Source organism: Phodopus roborovskii, unplaced genomic scaffold, assembly GCF_943737965.1.
Source record: "Phodopus roborovskii unplaced genomic scaffold, PHOROB, whole genome shotgun sequence".
In the NCBI taxonomy this organism is placed as follows: Eukaryota; Metazoa; Chordata; class Mammalia; order Rodentia; family Cricetidae; genus Phodopus; species Phodopus roborovskii.
In genome coordinates this window covers 4,637,053-4,653,212 of record NW_026126648.1, presented here as the reverse complement: position 1 = coordinate 4,653,212, position 16,160 = coordinate 4,637,053, and the positions used below count along the sequence as shown (strand labels likewise).

At 42.8% G+C, this 16,160-nt stretch overlaps 1 protein-coding gene across 3 annotated transcripts in view; it reads left to right on the top strand.

The window, feature by feature from the left end:
* The window catches only part of Tbc1d19 (TBC1 domain family member 19), a 95,968-nt gene that overhangs the window by 24,637 nt on the left and 55,171 nt on the right, over positions 1–16,160 (top strand). For 2 of the 3 annotated variants that reach the window (XM_051174080.1, XM_051174081.1), the window contains exons 5-11: positions 1,742–1,816; positions 3,015–3,078; positions 4,529–4,575; positions 4,736–4,846; positions 11,436–11,508; positions 13,183–13,221; positions 14,651–14,763. In XM_051174080.1, coding sequence (XP_051030037.1) covers positions 1,742–1,816; positions 3,015–3,078; positions 4,529–4,575; positions 4,736–4,846; positions 11,436–11,508; positions 13,183–13,221; positions 14,651–14,763 — 522 coding nt within the window. The remainder of the gene's footprint in view (positions 1–1,741; positions 1,817–3,014; positions 3,079–4,528; positions 4,576–4,735; positions 4,847–11,435; positions 11,509–13,182; positions 13,222–14,650; positions 14,764–16,160) is intronic. The other variant, XM_051174082.1, reaches the window with a different exon arrangement.

The following is a 16,160-nucleotide window of genomic DNA, read 5'->3' as shown; positions in this document are numbered from 1 at the left end:
AGTGCGCCATCAGTTAGCCCTGTGCGCTGTGCCATGGTATGGTGGTAGGCTGTTGAGGCACAGATTTCCTCCCACGGGGCCCCACCTCCCATTTTTCACTATCTTCCAATGATGAAATTACATTATAAATCCATCAGAAGTTTGATTCATTAAGTCGGAACCATCAGGATCCAACCACTTCCCCAAACACTATTGACTGACAGTTAATACACAGCTTGTGGAGGAACATTTCCTATTCAAAGTATAAAACTGGTGTCCTGGCTAATGTCAGTTTTTCATCTGTCCAGAGGAAAGCCAGTTTTCATGGCGCCTGCTTAGTCTAGATCCCACGACTACCATTTGATCATGTTCCTTCTTGTGCCCTCATGGCCCTTTACTCCTTCAGACTTATTTGGTTTGCTGTTCAAGTCCTCAGCCTAACAGTACTTCCTTTGTTCCCTCTCAAACTGTTGGCAGCTTTGGGTCAGGAAGTCACTTAATTCTGTTAATCATCAGTCCCAGATAATTTATCTAACTTTCAAAGAATTAATCTTCCCCCTGCTGGTAATTTAATACCTTTTGCTTAGTGCCTGCCTTCCATTTAGACTGTACCAAAACGTCACCATGCTTGGATGACTTATAACTCTACTAATGTCTCACTCATTGTTAGTGGCTGTCCCTACTCAGTTGAGAATGTGTGGTTGTCTATTTAGCTATTTAGCACAGCTCTGTGAGTCTCAGCTGCCTAGCATTGGGCCCCTACTCTAGAGCTCAGCATTTACAGATGCCCGCTCCCTGTCCTCATGTCTTCCATGTTACTGTCCCCGCTGTCGTGTGTGTGACTGTCCTGTGTGCTCATCTAGGTCACGGTGTCCTTCCCTCCTGCATTATGAACACCTGAAGCATCTTTGCACCCATTGTATCTACTCTCCTGACCATTATGCAGCAGGAACTTAGTTTATGCTCAACTAAGAGTTGCAGCTTTGCTACCAGCCAGGCTTCCATAGTCACGTAGGTCTGAACAACACCAGATTTAGTGGAATTTAAACATTTAAACTTTTATCCAATGTTATTTAAACTTCCATGATTGTGAAACCCCACTTCTGTATAAGAAACCTCGGGAACTACTTCGGCACATCCGAAGACAGCAGTGTCTGAAGAAAGTGGTACAAGCTCGGGAGCGGACCGGGTTTCTTTTTAACTTGTGCTGGTAGCACCTGGAGCTCTCATGTGCCAGCAACCTAGAGCCCACATGTGGCGGCTGTTTGCTTAGCGCCCATGGCAACTGATGAGAAGAGCCACTCTGCCTCACTTTACAGAAGCCGTCAGGGGTAGGCATGGATCGTGACCTGGACAGTATGAACCAGAGTCCATGTTTCATTAGCCCTTACCCACTTGTGGAAACTCAAAACACACCACGTGGGTCTGTCAGTCCCCAGATGTCCTACAGGACACCCACTCAGTGCCTGAACGGACTTCTCACTAGGCTCCAGTTCTCAAAACTCCCCTTCCCCCTCAACTGTAAGTGCACTGCTGGGGTCCAAGGCTTTGATATGTGGGCCCAAGGACACTGTTGACGTCACAGCACTGTGGACAGTACCTAATGCAGAGTGAGAAGTGACCGGTGTTTGTGGAGCGAACTAATGAGGACAGCCATCTCGGCCATCTTTGCCGTTCCTGTCAGTATTATGGTAATGGTGATTTCTTTTTGGTGTAGATATTGCTAGTGAAAAACAATGATAGGCTGCTCCTTTTGTTTCAGGGAAGTTGGGAAAAAAGAATCTTGAAGAGTTTAAATAGTATGTGCACTGAACTGAGTATCCCATTGGCACGAAAGGTAAATTTAACATTTTTCTGCTACAGTACCTTTATTGTGAGTTAACTACTGGAAAATGTCACAGAGTTGTGTAGCTGTTAGGCTTGTTATTCTTCACTTACTGGTGTATCAGTAAGTGTCAATTGTTTGGTTGTGTCTTATACATATTCTTACTTTATATACTTTAGTGTTTGTGATAATGAGCCTATGTTTTAGCCTACTTAAACATTTGGTTGTTGTCTTAGTTACTTTACTATCGATGCGCTAAAACAGTATGGCCAAGGCAGGTTGTAGAAAGAAGGGTTTATTTGGAGCTAACTGTTCCAGAAGGGTAGAGGCCCTCTCTGTCACAGCGGAGGAGCATAGCAGTAGGCCGATGACTGGAGCAGCCCTGAGAACACAAGCAGGGTCAGAGAGACATTTGGGAATGGTTTGAACTCACACAGTACACCCCCAGTGACATACTTGCACACGCCGAGTCATGAGCACAGCTGCGCTGTCCCTTGAAATCCATGCTGACTGCAATCCTGTGGTTGGCAATATGACAACATCTGCCAGGATTGGTATAAGGAATGACAGGAATAATTGGCTGTTTCTCCGCAGACATGGACGTCTATTTAGACCTAGTTCTTTCTTAATGGAGGGAGAGCTGGGGATGAGAGAAAAGTCTCCAGGAGTCCGTCCTAGATACTGTGGCTGCTCACAAGTGCGGAACAAGCGTCCCTTTGCTTTCTTTTATGCCCACCATTACCCAGTTGACGAGAGCCAAGGGGAAGCCACTGAAGGCACCACCAGGGTAGTGTCTAGACAAGTCTTAGATGAAAACCTGCCTGGATGTGTAGTATGGTGTGATACTGTCTCGCACATCGGAAGGTCATGCCACTGAGTCATCCCTATTTCCCCAGCCAGTCCTCTTGCCATGCATTTCTAAGCTTGCTGATGGGGAGAGAAGTATTGAGTGTGGCTGAGGGGCAGAGCAGGTCGCTCTGTGTGAGACTTACTGGCCGGTCTGGCCATTTACCTTCTCTCCTTGGACTCATTTGCACCAAATTCCGACTATGCCACCAAGTCTAGATTTGCTTCAGTCATTTTAAAAGTTAATTTCAAGCATAATTCCAAAGAAGTTTTCCATGTTTAATTTGTTTCTCATATGCTGTGATACCTTATTTAAACTTCTGAATATGTAACTGACTTTGGAACTAATTCAATACATTTTTAGAGACCAGTTGGAGAACAGAAAGAACTTCTCAATAAATGGAATGAAATGGGAACTGATGAGCCAGGTATGTGAAGGATTTCCTGCAGGATTGGTGATTTGACTGACATAACCTGACACTTCCTTTAGAGGCATGGGAACTCCCACCTCCGCTGACCTGATGTCTGCTTTGCTGGTTCCTAGTTTGCAGCTTAAGGATTCCCAACTTTAGGCTGTTTTCCATTGCTTAGACAACATTAAATAATTTATCCTCTTTTTTTCAAATAGCATTTTAAACCTTTTAAATAAAAAGGTATAGCATCCTTCTGTCCCCTCTTCTGCGATTTTCCATGAGCCTTAGGTGTAGGAGTTTTCTGAACAGATTTTTCAGTTGGGGGAAAGATTGTAAAAGACAGGACCAGGAGATCTGCTGTGAGATTATGTCTTCTATATAAGACAGGGAAGCTCTACCCATGAAAGGGTAACAACAAGGCAGGCTGGCCTAAACAAGGCCTGAACAAGGACAACACCAGTTGCTATGCCAACACGGACGGGGAAAATCTCATGAAGGACTGTAGACAGTTAACACCAGCTGAGAGGGGAAACCAGGCTTCCCTAGGAATGTCCCATGCACTTATCCAGGACCAGGCGTTTATCCCTAAAAACATGCTATGAGCAACACTGAATGGATGTGGCTGGTTATGTGTATATAATGTGTGTGTGTGTGTGTGTGTACATGGAACAGCATTAATTAGAGAAAAAAGACAGAGATCACACATGAAATCAGAAAGGGGGCTTGGAGCTAGAAAGTGGGACAGTAGCAGGGAAGGGGGTGATGCTAGGGAACTGAGGTAATTAGAGTATGTTATACCCATGTATAAAATGTCATTATGAAGCCTGTCAGTTTGTGCCATTAATAAATGCTGATAAAAATGAAAAAAAAAGTAAATACATTCATTCAATAGCTTCCTGAGACTTGTCTTTAGTTAAGGTGAGAATTTTGTAGGTTAATTATGCTGAGGTGCCGTGGAGATTGACCAATGAAAACAAATGTTAGGATTAGTGGTTTTCGATTGTATTTTGCGTCACATTAAACTTCATGTACAATCAGATTCATAAACATACAGTGAGTATAAGTGTATATTGCAGATGCCTGCACACGTGGCTTTGCCCGTCTTGTGGCCCCACTACTGAGGGTGGTCTGGGAACCAGACCAGCAGCTAGGAAATGCTGCACCTGACGTCAGAAAAGCTCAAGGGGAGGGGGATCCACTGAGCACGCATTATTTATAGTCCTCACTTGGAAAACTCTCATATGGGGTCTGTTGCGAAACTCCCAAAGACCTTCTACAGTGTGTTATTTAAGTTGTCAAGGACTGCGTGTTTGTAGCTGTGTTCCCACGGTTTCACACAAATAACCAATACCCGACAAATATGTGATCCGTTTCTATAGAAACATAGTAAAGTGACAGTGCCATTTATATTTGTTGACCTTTTCATATATTACCTGAAATTTTGTCTTACTCTAACTCATTCCAGATTTAAGCCTTTTTCGACCCGTTTATGCGCCTAAGGACTTTCTTGAGGTATGTTCTGTTGGATAGACATGCAAATGTGATGGACAGATATGCAAATATGATGGGTGTAATTGAAGGCTGTACATGACCCCACATAGCTTTTTAACCTATGGTTTCGCAAGGGCAAACTGTACAAAAGACTAACCAGGCTTGTTGTTTATTTTTAAAGGTACTAATTAATCTCCGCAACCCAAATTATGAAAATGGTGATTCTCTTAGTTTTAGGACTCATTTGGGTTTAATTCAAGTTCCTCTGAAAGTAAAAGACATCCCTGAATTGGTAAGTATAGACATTAAAGAATAAATTAGTGTATATTAGATGATAATGTATCTATTGTAATAAAAGTCATAGACACGTTAAACATTATTAAAGTGATATCTTTATAGCTGAAAATGTGTATATAGAAAGAGCAACTTCGTATGTGGAAGTCAAAGCAAGCTCACGTTGCCCTATGTATGTTTTGCCCATTATTTCAAAAAAGAGTAAATATTTATGAGTTTGTGGAGACTCAGGTTCTGATGTGTGGCTATTAAAATGATTGGAACAAATCAGAATATTTATAAAAGAATGTTTAAGAAGGCACATGTTATTTTATTTAACCAACTTTCCTGGAGCTCAGAACCTGGTAAGGCACTGAGAGAAACTGCGTTTGCTCTGGAGCCCATCGTTTCAGGGAGGCACTGGCTTGTAAATGACTAGTGAGGAGATTTCCTGATGGTGGAGCTAAGCTGTCATCACTCCTTTTCACTCATCCCAAAATAACAAAGGACACAGCATTGTCAGCGTGTCTGTCAGGAAACTCCGAACGTTAAAGATGGAGAGGTCGTGATTAACCTAAAGCCAGAGAAGTTGGAGAAGATAGGAAGTATGGAAGGGAGGTGCGCGGGAACCCCTTTATCTGTCTGCACAGGAACCCCTCCATGCATCTGCGCAGGAACCCCTCTATCTGTCTGCACAGGAACCCCTCCATGCATCTGCGCAGGAACCCCTCTATCTGTCTGCACTGGAATCCCTACATCCGTCTGCGCAAAAACCCCTCCATCCGTCTGCGCAGAATCCACTCCATGCATCTGCACAGGAATTCCTCCATGCATCTGCGCAGAAACCCCTCCATCCGTCTGTGTCCGTTCAGGAATCCCCACCCGTAGGAGCTCAGAGGCACATCCGCCAGAGATACAGACTCGGAGTCCCTGTTAATTCACGGTGGGAAGAGAGGAGTCATTAAGACAGGGGTCGAGTGAAAGTCTGTGGAATAATGAGACTGAGGTTCTTGTCTCTCTGCTGCTGTGCTTTCCGGCCCTGGGTCAACTCTAAAACACCAGAAAAGCGAGCGAAGATGTGGGAGCTAAAGCAGGGTTGCCTGGCTACAGAGTGGCTAACAGAGGCCCGCCACACTCTAGGGAAGTCTTAGCTGCATGGCCCCCAATTAGTTTCATTGCTTTGTTCCCAGACTTGAGTGATAAACTTAAAACCCCCAGGTATTGTAGGCAAAAGGAGAGGGGGCTGGGAGGGCAAGGGAGGATGGATGAGTAGGAGAGCGTGGGTTTGTAGAATGAGCACTGTAGGTGCTGTAGACGTTTGAGGTTTGCTCTTAGGGTGGAGGCCACAACTGGACCCCGTAATGACTGCAATTTATAGGGAGACACGAGATGGAAAACAGACATGCCAGTGTCCCAGCAAAACCATACTCTCCTGGTGTCTCCAGCTTGGCTCCAATCTTGGGTTGGTCTCTTTTGGAGCTTGGTAGAGCCTTTCCTTTCTATTTTGTCTCTTCATTGCCATTTCTGGACATTCTCTGTGATTGGAATAATATGTATTGGGCAAAATAACAATTGCAGGTTCTACCCTGTGGCCTATGCTCTCCCAGTCGTGGATTATAGTACCAATCATGCTAGTCCCTCCCGTGGAGCAGGCTTCAAGTCCAATCAGAAGGTGATTAGTCACACACAACAGCCATGCCTCTGGTGCGCCGCGGGCACATCTGGCCTGCGAGGTCAGCACTGCAGCATGTGGCAGTACTTTGGACTCCTCATCTGTTCTCCCTAGGACTCATCCTTGCCATCCTTACTCTGTGTTGGGGTGATTCTGACCCAGAATGATTGTCTACTAACTCTAAAGAGAGCTTGTGACTAATTTAGTGGAGCAGCCAGATAGGACTAGACACTGGTGTTCAGTATTGGCTGGGTCGGGTGTTTTGATAAGTATTGGGGAGCTCAGTACTAAGAGACAGTCCTGACCTTCAAAGAACGGCAGAAATTAAGGAATGGACAGTAGGAGAACAATAGTGTAGTGCACTGTACTACAGGAGAGTGTAGTGTAGTGACTACAGGAGAGTGTAGTGTAGTGACTACAGGAGAGTGTAGTGTAGTGTAGTGACTACAGGAGAGTGTAGTGTAGTGACTACAGGAGAGTGTAGTGTAGTGACTACAGGAGAGTGTAGTGTAGTGACTACAGGAGAGTGTAGTGTAGTGACTACAGGAGAGTGTAGTGTAGTGTAGTGACTACAGGAGAGTGTAGTGTAGTGTAGTGACTACAGGAGAGTGTAGTGTAGTGACTACAGGAGAGTGTAGTGTAGTGACTACAGGAGAGTGTAGTGTAGTGACTACAGGAGAGTGTAGTGTAGTGGACTACAGGAGAGTGTAGTGTAGTGACTACAGGAGAGTGTAGTGTAGTGTAGTGACTACAGGAGAGTGTAGTGTAGTGTAGTGACTACAGGAGAGTGTAGTGTAGTGACTACAGGAGAGTGTAGTGTAGTGTAGTGACTACAGGAGAGTGTAGTGTAGTGTAGTGACTAGGTGTAGTGACTACAGGAGAGTGTAGTGTAGTGACTACAGGAGAGTGTAGTGTAGTGTAGTGACTACAGGAGAGTGTAGTGTAGTGACTACAGGAGAGTGTAGTGTAGTGACTACAGGAGAGTGTAGTGTAGTGACTACAGGAGAGTGTAGTGTAGTGTAGTGACTACAGGAGAGTGTAGTGTAGTGACTACAGGAGAGTGTAGTGTAGTGACTACAGGAGAGTGTAGTGTAGTGGACTACAGGAGAGTGTAGTGTAGTGACTACAGGATAGTGTAGTGTAGTGACTACAGGAGAGTGTAGTGTAGTGACTACAGGAGAGTGTAGTGTAGTGTAGTGACTACAGGAGAGTGTAGTGTAGTGACTACAGGAGAGTGTAGTGTAGTGACTACAGGAGAGTGTAGTGTAGTGACTACAGGAGAGTGTAGTGTAGTGTAGTGACTACAGGAGAGTGTAGTGTAGTGACTACAGGAGAGTGTAGTGTAGTGACTACAGGAGAGTGTAGTGTAGTGTAGTGACTACAGGAGAGTGTAGTGTAGTGTAGTGACTGCAGGAGAGTGTAGTGTAGTGACTACAGGAGAGTGTAGTGTAGTGACTACAGGAGAGTGTAGTGTAGTGACTACAGGAGAGTGTAGTGTAGTGACTACAGGAGAGTGTAGTGTAGTGACTACAGGAGAGTGTAGTGTAGTGACTACAGGAGAGTGTAGTGTAGTGTAGTGACTACAGGAGAGTGTAGTGTAGTGTAGTGACTACAGGAGAGTGTAGTGTAGTGTAGTGACTGCAGGAGAGTGTAGTGTAGTGACTACAGGAGAGTGTAGTGTAGTGACTACAGGAGAGTGTAGTGTAGTGTAGTGACTACAGGAGAGTGTAGTGTAGTGTAGTGACTGCAGGAGAGTGTAGTGTAGTGACTACAGGAGAGTGTAGTGTAGTGACTACAGGAGAGTGTAGTGTAGTGACTACAGGATAGTGTAGTGTAGTGACTACAGGAGAGTGTAGTGTAGTGACTACAGGAGAGTGTAGTGTAGTGTAGTGACTACAGGAGAGTGTAGTGTAGTGACTGCAGGAGAGTGTAGTGTAGTGTAGTGACTACAGGAGAGTGTAGTGTAGTGTAGTGACTACAGGAGAGTGTAGTGTAGTGTAGTGACTACAGGAGAGTGTAGTGTAGTGTAGTGACTACAGGAGAGTGTAGTGTAGTGACTACAGGAGAGTGTAGTGTAGTGTAGTGACTACAGGAGAGTGTAGTGTAGTGTAGTGACTGCAGGAGAGTGTAGTGTAGTGACTACAGGAGAGTGTAGTGTAGTGACTACAGGAGAGTGTAGTGTAGTGACTACAGGAGAGTGTAGTGTAGTGACTACAGGAGAGTGTGAGTGTAGTGACTACAGGAGAGTGTAGTGTAGTGTAGTGACTACAGGAGAGTGTAGTGTAGTGACTGCAGGAGAGTGTAGTGTAGTGACTACAGGAGAGTGTAGTGTAGTGTAGTGACTGCAGGAGAGTGTAGTGTAGTGTAGTGACTACAGGAGAGTGTAGTGTAGTGTAGTGACTACAGGAGAGTGTAGTGTAGTGACTACAGGAGAGTGTAGTGTAGTGTAGTGACTACAGGAGAGTGTAGTGTAGTGTAGTGACTACAGGAGAGTGTAGTGTAGTGACTACAGGAGAGTGTAGTGTAGTGACTACAGGAGAGTGTAGTGTAGTGACTACAGGATAGTGTAGTGTAGTGTAGTGACTACAGGAGAGTGTAGTGTAGTGTAGTGACTACAGGATAGTGTAGTGTAGTGACTACAGGAGAGTGTAGTGTAGTGTAGTGACTACAGGAGAGTGTAGTGTAGTGACTACAGGAGAGTGTAGTGTAGTGACTACAGGAGAGTGTAGTGTAGTGTAGTGACTACAGGAGAGTGTAGTGTAGTGTAGTGACTACAGGAGAGTGTAGTGTAGTGACTACAGGAGAGTGTAGTGTAGTGACTACAGGAGAGTGTAGTGTAGTGACTACAGGAGAGTGTAGTGTAGTGGGTGACTACAGGAGAGTGTAGTGTAGTGACTACAGGAGAGTGTAGTGTAGTGACTACAGGAGAGTGTAGTGTAGTGACTACAGGAGAGTGTAGTGTAGTGACTACAGGAGAGTGTAGTGTAGTGACTACAGGAGAGTGTAGTGTAGTGTAGTGACTACAGGAGAGTGTAGTGTAGTGTAGTGACTACAGGAGAGTGTAGTGTAGTGACTACAGGAGAGTGTAGTGTAGTGACTACAGGATAGTGTAGTGTAGTGACTACAGGAGAGTGTAGTGTAGTGTAGTGACTACAGGAGAGTGTAGTGTAGTGACTACAGGAGAGTGTAGTGTAGTGTAGTGACTACAGGAGAGTGTAGTGTAGTGTAGTGACTACAGGAGAGTGTAGTGTAGTGACTACAGGAGAGTGTAGTGTAGTGACTACAGGAGAGTGTAGTGTAGTGACTACAGGAGAGTGTAGTGTAGTGACTACAGGAGAGTGTAGTGTAGTGACTACAGGAGAGTGTAGTGTAGTGACTACAGGAGAGTGTAGTGTAGTGACTACAGGAGAGTGTAGTGTAGTGACTACAGGAGAGTGTAGTGTAGTGTAGTGACTACAGGAGAGTGTAGTGTAGTGTAGTGACTACAGGAGAGTGTAGTGTAGTGACTACAGGAGAGTGTAGTGTAGTGACTACAGGAGAGTGTAGTGTAGTGACTACAGGAGAGTGTAGTGTAGTGTAGTGACTGCAGGAGAGTGTAGTGTAGTGTATTATACTATAGGTAAAACTGAGAAAAGATAATATGTTGAGAGTTCCTTTTGTCAGCCTGGAATAGCAAGGGAGGCTTCTGAGGAGCCATGCCCTCTATGATCAATTTTGATGGAATTCTGGGAATTTTCTAATGTAAATGAATAATAGTCCCGAGCAATGACAAGGAAAATGGACATTCAAAGCTCATGTGTCATAAGTAAAGCTCTTCATTTTTAATACAGACCCTAGTACTGAAGTGTATATTGTCTGTACATTTGTGTTTTAGTATCCAGCCCAATGCTATTCTTAAACTAAGATATGTAACCGTTAACAGTGATGACTCAGTGGAAGAGGAGTCCTAAAATACATGGAAGACAGATATTTGGAAAAATTAAAATTAACTGAATTTTAAAATAGAGGGAAGTATGGCTCACCAATCGGAATAGTTATAATGTATTGAAGCAACTGTCAGTAGAAATATTTAATTACTTGTAGAATAAAGCAATATGATTAATATGTGGTTTTTTAGTTTGTAAAACACAGCTGTGATTATTGTCCTAGGACATTACCAGATAAGTGAAGGAAGTCTTATAATTCTAATTCACCTTTATTTTAGCTGAGCAGTTAATAGTTCAGTTTGGCTCAAAAATGAGCTTGTTTTGGATACTTGTAGTTTGGCTTCTTATCATCAGAGTAAGATGCCAAGTCATAGAAAATACAGAGAAGTTTATTTTGGTAATTTTGGACAATGATGTTAGATAAAGTTGAAAAGTATGATGTGAATCAGTGACTGACTGTGGGGTAGGGGGTGGGGAGGGGTGCTCTGTGTGTGTGTGTGTGCTTGCTTGCTTGCTTTAGGAAAGGTTAGAGCATTACTATGCCTTTACCCGGAAGAATAGGTATCATTTCTTACTGTACTGATTTGTGGGTTATGTAAAGAGGCAAAATCAAGAAAAAAAATTTTTTTGAAGAATTCAGTAGCAGCATTCATACTGACCAAAGTGTTCAAAGTGAAAAATTGTAAAAAGGAAAAGTAATGAAAAGTATTACCAAGGGTCCTGCACTGGGAAAATACTGTTTAAGTTCCTTTTCTCATCATGTATCATTTTTCCTAAATGCTGTGGGTTTTCTAGTCATGTTTATTTTGCATGGAAAGGATGCATGGTCATACCTGCAGTACATAGCTGTGGGTATTCTATTCCTCAATTTCTATTACTGTCCTTTTAGTTTTTAATAATTGTATGGAACAGATTCATTTTACATGTGATTTTTTTTGCTTGTTAATACTTAGATAGAAGTAACATCAGAGTCTGAGATGTGTGCTAATTCTTCATGTGTTACTTTTCAGAAAGAATGCTTTATAGAACTTGGCTTAAATACAGGACAACTGGGTATAGATGATTCTACACAAGTACCTCCTGGTTAGTATTTCTCATGTGACATTTAATTGGTGACGAGTAGTAGCTTCCAAGTACACAGGTCATGTGTGTGCAGATCAGTGGCTTACACGGTGGGAACACTGTGTGACCCCCAACCCAATGAAGAAATAGTAGATTACAATAGCTCAGAGCCCCCCTGGGCACAGGAGCAGACTCTGCCATCTCCGTAATAACCGCTACTCACCTTGAAACGCCATAGCCAGTGTGGCCTGTGTGCATTATTCCCTGCACGCACCAGTTTGTGGTTTCTTCAGCTTAGCGTTGTCTATAAGATGCATAGTGTTGTGGAGAAAGCTTACTCGGTTCAGTTTTTGAATTGTGATCCTCCATATGTAAATACTGCTGTCTGTCTTGTCTGTTGTTGACGGCCATGCGAATTATTCCCACCATTTGGGTGTCATCGGTTGTCCTGCTGGCTGTGAATATCCTTTGACAGGCCATTTGATGCGTATGTAGATTTAGGGCACATGCCTGGGAGCCAGCTGACAGTGATAATATCATGTGTACACACACAGTGTCAGTGGATAGTGCCAGTCTCCAAGGTTATCACGCCGTCTTACACTCTGCTCTTCTGTGGATGAGAGTCTCTGCCTCTGTAATGCATCCCCGTTTTCTATTGGTTCTAATGGTTTTCTCTGACGACTGATGTGGCCAACAGCTTTATGGTTCCTGAGTTGTGTACCGTTGTTGGTAAAGAACCTCTTCATGCTCCTGGCTTATTTGGGTCTGACAGTTGCTTCTTTCTGCAAGGCTGTCTTCGTAAATTCTGGATACAAGCTCTCCGCCACATATAAATGTTACAAATGCATTCAGCAACTTACTCCCTTGATAGTTTCCTTTCTTTTTCTCTTGTGAAGAGTGTATTTTAGTGTGGCATAGTTAGTGCATCTGTTTACATTGTGACTGATACTTTTAAAAAAGCAACTGTTGTAGTGAAAGCTTTTAAATAGCACTCACGAGGCTGAGCTTCTATCTACAAGACACAGGCTGTGCTTAGATTTTGATGCTCAAGTGCAGGGGAAATTGGAATTTATGAAGGATGCTGCTCACAAGGTTGTTGGGTTTTTAACTCAAAGAATTTTTTCTTGAGAATTTTTAACTGATTATTTTGTATTATTTATGTGATGTGTGTGTGTGCTTCTGTATGTATATGTCTGTGTGTGTGTGTGTGTGTGTGTGTGTGTGTGTGTGTGGTGTGGTATGTGGTGTGTGTGGTAGTTTGTGCCTTGAACTTAGAAGGTTGAGGCAACAGGGTTGTGAGCTTGAGGCCACCCCAGGCTACTTAGTAAGATTAAGGCCAGACTGGGCAGAAAGATTCTGTTTCAGACAAACAAATTCTTAGTTTTCTACATAGTTATCCTACTTTAAAAATGAAGTGTCAGGCCATGTGTTGGTGGAACATGCCTTTAATCCCAGCACTGGAGATGAGAAGGCAGGTGGATCTCTGTGAGTTTGAGGCCAGCCTGGTCTACAGAGTGAGTTCCAGGACAGTGTCCAAAGCTACACAGAAAAACCCTGTCTTGAAAAACCAAAAATATAAGTAAATAAATAAATAATAAAAATAAAAGTATCAGCACCGGGGAAACATGCTTCTTACTCTCGATGTAGTTTATAATGTTTGTGTCTAGTAATTGTATTTTCTTTTAACATTTTTAGAACTTTTTGAAAATGAGCATGTGCGTATTGGGCAAAAAGGTAAGTTTATCCAGGTTTATTAAAAACTATAAAAAATGGGACAGCTCTAGGTAACTGTCACCATGAAAAAGCCTCAGGTGAAATTTATTCTCTGTAAAGGGAAGCACCAGTCATGTTTAACCCGGCAGGTAATCCAACAGGAGCCATCTTTAGAAGCCAACGCAGCGAGTTCCCTGTCTGGTCAGTGTAGATTAAGCACTCTGCTGGCTCGCTGAACAGGAGACGCAGTCCCATGCTGCTCCGCCACATGAGAGGTGTGGCTGTGCAGCAGAATCTCATCTCCCCATCAGGAAGCGGCTTTCTCTTTAATGCTCCCACACACCTCTTGTTAGCGCTAATGAGGGCATGCTCCTGCATCAGGACAGGATGGAGCTCTTCAATCCCGCTGAGTTCACAGAGATAAGGCATAATAAGCGTGGCAGGTCTCCACATCCCGAGGAACAATTGCCCATCTTTTAGGCACACTTTTTCTTTCCTTTTTTTTTTTTTTTTTTTTTTTTTTAAGCCTTTATTGTCTTTGAGGAGCAAAGAAGGCTGTGTAGACTGAACCATCTGTGACAATTATCATCATACACCGATGTCCCTATTTCAGTCATCTTAATTTCAAAGACCTCCTTTGTAGGCTTGGCTTCTTTCATTAAACACTCAGATAAAGAATGTTATTTGAAAATTAATATGCTCTGCTCGCCTCTTCTCATCATGTCATTTAGTGCAAAATTTCCTCTTCCCTTTAAAAGGATACAAGAAAATAATACCGTTAGATAAACCCCTGGATACATAACATGTCTGTCTCATATTTTGTCTGTTTGCTTTTATTTTATGGGCTCTTTGTTTTCAGGTTTAATAGCTCATATTTTAATTAAAGAAAATAAAAACAAAAGCAGAATGATACTATACTGATTTTTATATGGGTGCTTAATGATAATTTTGTTGAAAGTTTATTAGTCTTCTTTTGTATTTCTTTTCCAACCTGACCTTTGAAAACAGTTTTTCAGAGCTAAGACGTCATTTGGTAGAATGGGTGTCTTTTTCCTTACACATTATTCTTGGACAGGATACTTACACATGTACAGTGCTGCTTCCAAATAACAGAAGGCCCATGACTTGGAGGCTTGCATTTATGACAACTACGGGTTCTGAGGATGAGGCTCTGCTTGGTCACAGAAGCCAGACAGCAATCTTATTAGTAGTTGCAGGTCGGTGGGAAAGCACAAAGATCTGAAGGCGTCAGTATTGAAAGCTTTGGAGCCAAGGGAGAGGAAGACTTGAAGCCTTTGGGTTGTGGTAGGGCCATCTCAAAACCCGGAGAGTGGAGGAAGGAAAGGATAGGTGGATGCCATTGTGTCTCATGCATAGTTTCGCTAATGAGAGATTTCTGAGGTGCTCCTAGCGCGTGAGTGTCTAACAGGACTTTCTATCCGTTTGACAGTCCTAGGGCAACAGGATAGCGCTGCTGCCCAGCAGTACATCCGGCAAGGAAGTCCCACGGCACTGAGAGCCGAGCTCTGGGCGCTCATTTTGAACATCTCCAGTCAACCCGAGGTAAGAAGCAGACGGGAGGGATCAAACTGGGTTGTTCCGTTTGTTTTCTAAATACCGATTTTCCAACGCGGACAAGCTGGTAAGGAGTTTCTTTTTCCCCCTGCTCTTCCTTTCCACACATTTTAAGGTCAGTGTGCTCAACAGACACTCTCCTTAATAAAGGGTGTGATCGTGCGTATATGTAGTAAAACAAGCAGGAAAATTTTAAGAACGCAGATCAATGAAGAACGATGAACAGCTGAACATGAATTCTTTGTGATTTATTTAATTTATTTGGTTGGTTTTTTGAGGAAGGCTTTCATGTAGCCCATAGCTGGCTTTAAAACTCATCTACGTGGCTGAGGCTGGCCTTGAACTTGCAATGCTCTTGTCTCTGCTTATGATAGTGTTGGGGTTATAAACATGGACAACCACGCTTGGGTTTTATGGTTGCTTTTGAAGTGAGTGCTATTCCCTTGGTGAGAATATTCGTTTTCTAAATGATGACCATTTTTTCAGGGAATACAATGGATATTGACCAAATCACTAACAGAGAGACCATGGATTTTTTTTTTTTCCTAATGCTGGGCATAGAGCCTAGGGCTTCATGCATGGGAAGCAAACACTCTACCAACTGAGTTACCCCAGATTTAGTAATGAAACCTGCATAAGACATTAACTTCTCCTAGAGTATTCTCAGTGTACACATATAGTCGCCTATGTAAAGTGGCTCCATGTATTTGTAAATTCACCCATTTAAAGATTTTTAATCATTGTCACACTGATAGTGTACCAGCTTCTAGGGTTATATAAACCTGGCTTAAATCCAGAGTTCCCTCAACTTACTGAACACATATATCATTGAGCAAATTGCTTAAATGTCTTCAAGCCTCGGTCAACCTGTACGTAAATGTAGGTAAATTTACATCAAAGAATTGTGCCATATTAAAAAGCAACATATATGAGTTTATTATATAATAATGGACACATGTTCACCACTAATGGCAGTAGTCAATTAATATCACCTGTAATTATGTTACAAATTAATTGTAAGTGATCATTCTGATAACAAAATAAAATGTTAATGTCTGTTATGAAAACTCCATGTCTAACCCTTGCAAACTATGTCTAGTGTGAATGTGCATGTATGTATGGTGTGTGCTTTAAGTCTCATTTGTGAAAGAATAAAGCATAAGATTTATGGAGAGCAGGAGATAGTGCTATCTTTTGGCAACCCTTTGGAGATACTTTTTTACAAAACAGATTTTTTTTTTCTGTTTGCATGCTCTTCTAGAAAACATAATTCTTTGCTGGATTTAAGTTTCCAAGGAACATAGCACCCTCACTGCTGTGGAGTTAGACAAATTCTGTTCTCTGTGCCAAGGAATTGCTACCTTTTCATAATCAAATTTAGGAAT